General features: G+C 36.0%; 1 protein-coding gene across 2 annotated transcripts; it reads left to right on the top strand.

Moving 5' to 3' along the window:
• The first annotated feature begins 936 nt into the window (after positions 1-936).
• On the top strand, positions 937-9453 carry LOC136218368 (auxin response factor 24-like). Of its 2 annotated transcripts, XM_066005201.1 has the most exons (15): positions 937-1410; positions 1982-2094; positions 2584-2679; positions 2784-2840; positions 3007-3165; positions 3449-3533; positions 5563-5653; positions 5936-6100; positions 6219-6344; positions 6611-6695; positions 6783-6954; positions 7106-7321; positions 7412-7716; positions 8589-8776; positions 8905-9453. In XM_066005201.1, the coding sequence occupies exons 1-15, from the start codon at positions 1338-1340 to the stop codon at positions 8999-9001; spliced, it is 2028 nt and encodes a 675-aa protein (XP_065861273.1). In that variant the 5' UTR covers positions 937-1337; the 3' UTR covers positions 9002-9453. The 2 variants fall into 2 exon arrangements, with proteins under 2 accessions (XP_065861273.1, XP_065861272.1); XM_066005200.1 differs by having other exon boundaries at positions 7106-7716.
• Positions 9454-10274: the final 821 nt, after the last annotated feature.

The raw sequence follows: 10274 nt of genomic DNA, 5'->3' as shown, positions 1-10274 counted from the left end.
AAACTTGATACAAGAACTAGTATCAACTAACACAGTTTAAAAAACAAGCACTTCGTTGTACTTAATTTTTAACGGAGTTCTAAGAGGGATTAGACTTCAATTTAGTATTAGAGATAAGATACCAAAATAGGACTAAGATTTTCGAGGAGTATCAATTCGGACTTCACGTACAAAATAACATCAATTTATATTTCAATAACGTAGCGTGCCACATCATTCATATTACTCTGTTAAGTTCGAACTTAAGGAGTAATACGAATGATGTGTTACACTTCGTTATCGATGTCTAAATTAGTACTCTTTTGTAAACGGCAAGCCTATATTAAAGATGTTGGCATTGTTTGATAAACCACTTAATTGCTTAAATTAAAATGTTAAATACTTATTTAATTTAAGTGTGTTTGATAACAGTTGTTTCTCCACCACTTAAATTAGTTAATTAAGTTAAAAACCACTTATTTTGATAAGTCAAAATATTTAACTTAACATTTTAAGTTAAACATTATCAACTAATATTTTTATATAAATTAAATCATTTAATATTTTCAGCACTTGTAATATTCAGCACTTAAAATCCAGTATTTATTTTTGCAGCACTTAATTTTCAGTTTTATCAAACACCACCTTATATTTTATACGTGGAACCTATATTGATAGACACTAAAACCTTATGTCCATTTTAGTAATTTAAGAGGAATTATCCATGCATAGTTTGTTTTGAAAATAAACGTTTAGCGAATAGTAATGGAGGGACAGGAATGACATGATTTATTATGAAGAAAACCAGAGCGTTTGCCGAAGTTTGAAATGGAAAAGGGTGGGAGATATACAGACGGACAGAGTTAAATTTGTCACTGCTCACGGACAAAAGTAGAATAGAAATAAAAATGGTGGGAAGAGATACATAGGATATAGGGCGGAGAAAGAGAGGGAAAATAGAGTAGAGAAAGATGAAGGCGAATGCAGGCAAATTAAGGCACATAGGGAAAACCGGTGGCGAAATTAGCAAACATCGACAGCTCAACAATGACACTGACAGACAGACCTCACCCAAGATTGTTGAGATGATAATGGAAATTACTAAATACCTACTTCTCTCTCTCTCTCTGTCAGGAAAGCCATCTGCACACAGACACACACAGAGCACGTCCCACAGCTCCCCCTATTCACTTCAATACGCCTCCACAACCGCCACTCTTTTCATAATTGCACGTCGTCGGAGACACCTCAATCTTATTGTCTTCTTGTAACGCCCCTATACTATATACTGCATTAATTCTTCGCCTCATTTCTTTTCTTTCCCTTGTATATATCTCTGTAGAATTACAGACAAAGAGATGGGTAAGGGAAACGTTATCAATCAATCGGAGGGAAGAACAATCAACAATCACTTCCCTAACAACCGCCATGGTGACGTCTCTCTTTCATTTTCTCCTGCTTTTTACTTGCCTTCTTATATCGTGTCCAAGCTCCCTGGTGTCTATTTTCCCCCCAAATGTTTTGTTAATTACCATGCTAATGATGCAACGGGGTTTTTTTTTTTCTCGTTGAAACTTCCGATGAAGGAAAAAAAAGAGAGAGAGATATATGAGAGTAATCTCAATCAATTTTTATTTATCATATAATTTTGTCAGTTGCTTCTTCCGCGGACTTCAGAAACGTAACTGCTGTCCATACATTTGCTAGCAAGCCTTTTTTAGGCTGAATCGGGGATTATATTTTTCCCCCCCTAACCCGTTTGGAATATATAAAATATTTTTGAACAAGAAAGAATGTACTGGAACTTGAATGAAAAATATAAAAGCTCCAATTACTGGTGTCTTAATCCAATATATTTGTAAAAGTTTTCCTTCACCTTCGGATTTTCAGTTCCCTTTCTCTGTTAGTTGATTCATCCATTTATTATGCTACTGTTGTTTTGACGTGGAGAATTTTGAGAACGTTATCCTTGTATAATTTGTTGATTAAACTTTCACCATAGTTGGCGAGGACAACCTATCCACTGAACTTTGGCGGTCTTGTGCTGGTCCCTTCGTTAACGTTCCCAAGGCTGGCGATATGGTTTTCTACTTGCCACAAGCTCACATGGAACAGGTTCCCTTTTCCCCTACCTTTTTGCTTTGTTTCATTTCCTATCAACTGTTTTTCATGCTCAATCCAATGAACTCGAAGCTATCAGTAATTATTAATTAAGTTCTATATATAACCTCGAAACAATTTCAAAATAGGGAGAAGTATTAACCATTGATAAGACAATTTCAACATATGTGAAAGATAACATGAATCCATGTCCAAGTATGACAATTCAATCTTTTGCAACCTAAAAGCACTTCCTCCAGCTGTACAAATTATATTTAAATATTCTTTCACTAATTTCATAATCTTATTTAAGAAAACAAAATGACTTGAGGTCCAATAGTTTCAGTATATGATTTTTGATGTAAAATCAGGCAAATTGATTTATTATCCAATCAAATTTTTTCTCACACATAACTCATTCATATAGACATTATTGTCTCACATAATTATTGCTTGTCTTTCCATGTGGTACTTGTAAGCATTTGACGATTTCATGTGTTCTAGGTTGAGGCATGCATGAACCAAGATGGTCAAATGGAAATGCCTGTGTATAACTTACCTTACAGTATCCTCTGCAAGGTTCTAAGCGTGGAATTAAAGGTATGCTGTATTTTTTGAACACTATCTGTTTTCATTCTCAATAATGTGATTAAATTGAGTCACATGGACGGGTTGTTGGATTCTGCATGTTTTTGTTTTGCTAGGCTGAAGCTGCAACAGATGAAGTCTTTGCCCAAATAGCTCTGATTCCAGTGGCAAAGGTTAGCCATTGATGTGCTGATTGAATCTTCTATATTTTGTATATGGTTATAATCATTCAATGTTGTAATCATGGTCTTACCTATTTCTTCAATATATCCTTTTAATTGTGCATTACTCAATCACTTTTTACTTTTGAATGATAAGGACATTTCATGTTTGATGCAGCAAAATGGGCTGAGCTCAATGGAGGATGGAAATTCCCTATCTTCACATCGCAAAACATATGCAAAATCCTTTAGCAAAAAACTCACATCTTCTGACACAAGTACACATGGTGGATTCTCTGTACTAAAGAGACATGCTGAAGAGTGCCTTCCACCCTTGGTTGGTAACCTTATTGTGATTAAATGATGAAAACATAAATGGATTCTGCATGAACATTCCCATATTAATGAGTTTTTTTTTTCCTTCTTTCCAACTTATTGAACATATAAAATCATTGGATAGGGCTTAGCAGAATCATTTAATCTTGTATTCTCTAGTTCTTTTGCAACATACATATTTTTCCAATGAAGGCTCCCTATCAAACTATTTCTGAATAAATAGTATACTTCCAAGCATGCCATTAGAGATCTGCATAAAGCTTCACACCTAATTGCTGGTACAGGATATGTCTCGAGATCCTCCAGAACAGAAACTCATCGCAAAAGACTTGCACGGTACAGAGTGGTGCTTTCGTCATGTCTTCCGCGGTATCTATTCTTAAACTATCCCCAACTTTTCTATTAGAACAAAATGGTTTGCATGTTTTGTTGACATTATTCTTGTAACTACGGCTGTAATCAAGCCGAGCCGGGCTTTGGCCTGCTCAAGCTCTGCTCGCCATAAAATTAACGAGCTCGAGCCCGAGCCGAGCTTTGTCTTGCTCAAGCTCGGCTCAGCTCATTAGAAAATAAACGAGCTCGAGCCGAGCTTCGAGCTTGTTTTGAGCCCAAAATCCTATTTGAATTTGGTTCATTACGAAAATTATCTAACCATGAATTGGTTGAGTAAATCGTTAATTATATTTATGAAGTTTGCTCACAAATGGCTCTTTAATTGTGTACATAAACAAGATAACAAGCAAAGTTCATGAATAAATAAACAAGATGCTTACAAATAGTTCGTCTATTACTCATTTATTATATTTGGGAATGAACTCATCTAATAGCAAATGAAATAATATTGAGTTTAGATATTCGCGAACTAACACAAAAATATATAATTTTTTACAAAACTAAAATTTGTTCATAAATGTTCTAATCGAGCTGCTCGCGAGCTTTCGAGCCGAGCTTTGGCCCGCTCAAGCTCGGCTAGTTTACGAACCGAGCCAGTAAATCGTGCTCACGAGCGGCTTGTTTACAAATCGAGCCGAGCTTTTATCGAGCCAACCACCGAGTCATAGGGGTGCACGTGGTCGGTTAACCAGTCCATTAAGGTTAATTCGGTCGGTTAACCATTTAATTGGTTTTTTAAAAACACTACCCATACACTAGTCCATTAAATTCGGTTAACCACTAGTCGGTTAACCAATTATTTCGGTCGATTAACCTTTTATTTCGGTTTCTAACCATTAGTAAATAAAAATAAAAATAATAAAAGAATTCTAATTTTTATTGTGAGGGAGACGGCGGGTCAATGACGAGTTGAAGAGATTAACTGTGGAGAGGGAGATGTACGTGCATTATGATCCATTAGTTTTAATTCCATTGAATTGTTTAGTGCATATATTAAATCTCCGTCTAAAAATGTGTTAAAGAACAAATTAAACGGATAAAAAAAAGGCAAATTGCCCATAATAAAACTTCTGACTATAAAGTTTTGGAAAACAAGTAATACAATTTTATCCTTGTTTCTACATCCAGAAACATAAAAGAAAAAAAAGTTGCATAAACTGAAATTAGAGAGACATTAACAAATTAACTGAGAGTTATTTACATATTTTTATCTCATTTGATGTTAATATTTGATAGAAGGACTAAACCATTAAAAGTGAAAAAATTTAGAGACCTTATAATTAAATAGTGGATTGATTAATGAGTTATGAAAAACTATAGGGATTAAATAATTGTTTACCCATATAAATAAATTTATTTTTATATTTTTTTAATATTTAATTGAGATTTGGTCGGTTTCGGTTAACCGCGGTTTTTATAATAAAGAAACCGTAACCGTAACCATTAACCTGTATTTTTAAAATTAAAAACCGTACACTAGTCCATCGATTTCGGTTAACCTTATTTTTGGTTTCGGTTTAGTTTTTCGGTTTTTTGGTTTTCCGGATTTTTGTGTGCACCTCTACCGAGTCACTCATGAGCGGCTCGGCTCATTTACAGCCTACTTGTAACACAAGATCTCATTTGTGTTTCAAAAAAACAATTGTTTATTTTTCAAACTTAAATACAAATAATTCCTGTGTTTGGTAGTATGCTCAGTCAATCTCCCAAGAGCTACCTGCGCATTTTTATTGTAAACTAGAGAGTTATAACTGTCAAACTACAAGCTCACAAGGTTCATTACATAGGAATAAAATGAAAATATCCAGAACCACCAAAAGGCATATGTTTTAGATCCTATTTGAAATATTTTCCACAATTTCAACACCCGGGTCCATCAGCCTGGAACTTGATTATATAATTATAATTTATTTATGCCCCCTAATTGATTGTGGAAAGTTCTTCTCCTTAATGTTTCTTTCTTGACTTCTGAATTTAATTGCTTCATTTATTGAATAAAATGTAGGTAACCCAAAGAGACACTTACTTACTACTGGTTGGAGCAAATTCGTGACCTCAAGGAAACTAATTGCTGGGGATACGTTGATATTTCTTAGGTAATTCTCTTTCTCCTTCTCTAGTACACATGCATATGTCTATATTAAGGACTTCTTGCTTTACATCTTACATGCAGTTTGCAAAGTTATCAGGAAGGGTTCACCTCATTTAATACATATGATTCTGCTGAATATTGCTTTTTTAGTGACTTATCCATAATGCTGGGTGGGTATAAGTTGTTCTACGTTCGAAGTTGAGTCTTAGAAGCATTTGTACATTTTCTGTTTTTAGTTCTATGGAGATCTCTATCTGTTACGTTGCTGATTATTGTTGTTTTCTAGGGGAAACAACGGAGAGCTTCGGATCGGCGTTCGTCGAGCTATGAAGCTACAGAATAATGCATCAACCACTGTAATCTCAGCCAGTTGCATGCGACATGGAATATTGGCAGCAGCTTTTCATGCTATTACTACTGGAACCATGTTTATTGTCTACTATCGTCCTTGGTGAGCTATTAGTAATATGACCTGAAATGTTGAATATGTTCACTAAATCTGGTTACGAGCAAATATACTGGGCAGTTCAGTGTTACTAAGCCTGGAACTACAATATGCCTTTATGCAGGACAAGTCCCACAGAATTTATCATTCCTTTTGATCAATATATTAAGTCAGCAGAAATAAATTATTCTGTTGGGACAAGGATCACAATGCTGTTTGAAGGGGAAGAATGTCAAGAACAAGAACAGAGGTGCTAGAATTTGGAAATATTTATCTCGTTTCCGAATGAATTTTCTTTTTATAATCTTTTATTTTATTACCAGTTTCTAGAGGCATAATTTTGCATTCTGTGCTACATAGCACATAAATGAGAACTGCTCAATATTTGGTGATATTTTGATACCGCAATAGTAAATGGAAGGATAGAGATATGTGGTTGGGGCATATAAGTTGCTTATTTGAAATGTATCTTTTGCTTTTAACATTTAATTAACCAAATTATCATTCTATCTAAAGGATTGAAAGATGTGAAGGCACAATTGTGGCCATTGAAGATGTTGATCACGCTCGGTGGCCCAATTCAGAATGGAGAAGTCTCAAGGTAAAAGGTTCTCTCCAGTCTCTATGCAATTTCCATGCATCTTGGATATGTCTGTTTGTCTTGTTCTAATAATGTCAAATCTTCTAGGTGGAATGGAATGACAACTCAGATGGAATAGAACGTCCAGAAAGAGTTTCTCCTTGGAACATTGAACCTATAGAACCTGTAGAAAGGAAGCACAGTTCTCCCCTACATCCATCAAAGCGAGCACGCCTAGTAGACGCATCATTGCCAGGGTTTCCAAGTGTGGCCGAAGATGGTTAGTACCTTGAACTTGCCATTTTTTTCTTGGACATTCCTTTGTTATTGTGTTTCCTGTCTCCTAATTTAGAGAAAATTGGAAGTCCATGCCATGTTCCATTATGCAACTAGTGTTTTGGCTGATAGGATAGGAATTCTTTTCCTACCAGGCTTACTGCATGGTCTGGTTGAGAATGCAGCCCAATATCACTTGGAGGTCTTTCAAGGTCAAGAAAGGGACACGGGTATGGACGAATTGGGTACACTTATACCACCAATAATACCATATTTAGTTCCCCCAAATCCTGATTCAGACAACAATCCATTGGAATCAGGTGATCAGCTGTGCTTTCCAGTGCATGGCCCAATTTATCCGTGTCCCAATGGTACAGTACTTTTTTCTGGTGGAAACATAACATTGTTCGGTCTTTCTAATAATTTGTATCCTCCCCTGAGCTCTTATGAAAATGCCATAGGAAGCAAAAACTTGCCAGTTTTGAATGCAAGTTCTTACTGTTCTGGGTCTCCGGACCAGAGAACTTTGGAACGGAAGGATGCAAATGAAATCCCACATGCACCGCCCTGCATGGTTTTCGGAGTCAATTTTAATCCACCGGAGCTCCCTTCACCACAAGTTTTTAGTGATCATGACAGTCATGATTCTGTCCCTCCAATGTCTCCGTCCAGCGTCTCTCAGCCATTGAAGAGTTCATCTGGCCCCAATTCAGTTCATCAATACGAGAACAGCCCTCGTCGTTCCACCAACTTACACTGCATCAAGGTACTGGTTTTCATTTTGTTGTAGTTATACTCTATGAAGCACGGAAACTCTTCATGACATGCGTTTCCCCGTTTCCGGCAGATGTGGGAAACGGAAACTCTCGGAAACTGATACGAAACGTTTCCGGGCACGCGTTTCTCAATTTTTAAACAGTTTTTCCTACCTATTTCGATTAAAATTCTGGAAATTAAGACCTTCTATTTTGCAATTTCTATTCAATCTAAGATTGAAACATCCTATTTGAGAGATAATTCCTTCCATGTATCCTTCAATTTAAAGAACTTACCCATATTTTTTTCTCCTATAATCTTTGTCTCTTGAATCTCGATTGAACTTGGACTTTCTTTCCCTTGTTCTTCAATCTTGGTTTTTTAATGTATTATTATATTTTTAATATTTATAAATATGCCCCTATATTTTTAATATTTACACGTTTCCCCCACGTTTCCGTTTCCTATGTTTTTCAGAAATTACGTTTCCCGTATCCGTTTCCGTTTCAGTTTCCGTATCCGTTTCCGTTTCCGTGCAACATAGGTTATACTTAAGCAGTCAATTGATATAGATACGTGACTGCTATTAATACTTAATAGGCTACACATATTACTAGTACTACGTATGCTGTAAGAAGACTAATAGCATTATTATTGATTTGAATAAAGTAAACATTTTAATAAGATTTTCTTCCTGCACAAGTGCATAACCCGTTTCTTGGTATAATGTGTTAACTATGTTGCTGTAAGGAACTTCAATGAACCAGACAAGAAAGCAAAACAAAATTGTTTTATGCGCTTGGCTTTCATCGAATTATTACTGTTAGATGTCCAGGTGCTCAGTTAATAGGCTTCAATCTAACATTGTGATAGAATTGGCAGGTGTTCAAATATGGATCTGCTGGAAGATCAGTTGATCTCACGAGATTTGATGGGTATGTTGCACTCAAATGCCAACTCGATCAGATGTTCGAATTCAATGGAAGTTTAGTTGATGGGAATAGCGGGTGGCAGGTAACGTACAGCGATAAGGATGGAGACACCATGCTCATAGGTGATTATCCATGGCAGTTAAGTACCCAGGCCTCTTTATGTACATGCATATATACATATACTCGAGGAAAAAAAAAGTGAAGAAAAGTAGCTCCATAGGAACGGTTTAGGTAAGCATTAATTTGTTGAGATTATATGTATGCAGGGATTTTCTATGTAGCGTCCGAAGGATGTTCATCTGCCGAAAGGAAGATATTGGGAAGCTGATTTCATGCTCACCAATTCGAATGCCTTTAGAATGACACTTACTTTAGTCATCTATCTATCTCATGTACTTACTTCGTAGTGTGCTTCAATTAATAAGAACTGTAAGCAAAGGTAGATATAGATATATGTGTGCGAATGCAGCTTTTGTGTTTGATCTTATGATGATGCAGCTTATTAAGATAGCTGGACATGCACTTTAATAAGTTTGAGATGTGTGTTTAATGTTTCCCCACTGTTTAGTTTTCTGGAGTTCTGAACCAATTAAAACATTTTATCCTAATGCAGTTTCTGCCTTTTCTCTCTCATGATTGAAATTTTTGAGTTGGGTTTCATATAAATTGAACAAAAATAAGAATAATAAAACACGACTTTATGTTTAAAACGACGTCGATTGTCTTTCCACAAAGCCTTGAACTTGTTATCTTATCCAGAGCAGCCTGAAGTCCTCTGCCCGCCAAAGGACAAAATTAGGAAACAATCAACCATGAGCCAGTCCCTTTTATTAACCACCATAATCATCCCTTCCTCAATTATCCGTTCTAGTTCCCCAATTGCTTTCCCAAAATTGTCTCCCTCAATCTCAATTCGCCCAACAAAAGGACGGCGATTTTCTAGCACTGTTTCAAGATGTCAGACTCCTCCAAAAGAAGATAGTTACCCGGAAGTGGAAGATCTCCGAGTCCCCGAGCATTGGTTGTTCCCTGAGAAGATCCGCGAGGTAGGCCTTCTTTCTCCCTTGAAGAAGTTTTCGAATTGTTGATTCTTTATATGACGTGGACAGGAATCAGATTGGCTGGAGGTAACTTTGCAGAAATGGTTGGATGCTGAGTACTGCCCTGAAGAAACCAATGTGGAAATTAGTAAGGTTGCTGCCCAGTCTTACCATGCATCTTTGGTAGAGAAACGGACTGATTTAGGCGACATTTTACTGAAGATGGCTATAGATTTGGAATCTATTTCGTATCAAGAAAGCTTTCATGGGGCTTTTTCTTCAGCAAATGCAGCTGTTAACTTGATTCTCCAACGGATACAGCTCCAAGGGAAACATATTTAAGTATTCTAAACTCATGTAATCTTTGCTTTTTACACTCGGTTACAATTTATAAAGTTTGCGATTGTCTTCAGCTTTGTATCATTTCCATTATGAACCATGACGCTTTCTTATTCTTTTGTTCTATTGGGCTTCAAAATGATGCCATCCGCATTATGCAAATCGGAGATTTTATTCTTCAAATATTAAATATGTGGATTATATTTTAAATTTTAAAAAATCAAAATTAATAATTTTTTTTGAATAAAAAATTTAAA

Source organism: Euphorbia lathyris, chromosome 2, assembly GCF_963576675.1.
Source record: "Euphorbia lathyris chromosome 2, ddEupLath1.1, whole genome shotgun sequence".
NCBI classification, from domain to species: Eukaryota; Viridiplantae; Streptophyta; class Magnoliopsida; order Malpighiales; family Euphorbiaceae; genus Euphorbia; species Euphorbia lathyris.
This window is presented reverse-complemented; position numbering and strand designations above follow the sequence as displayed.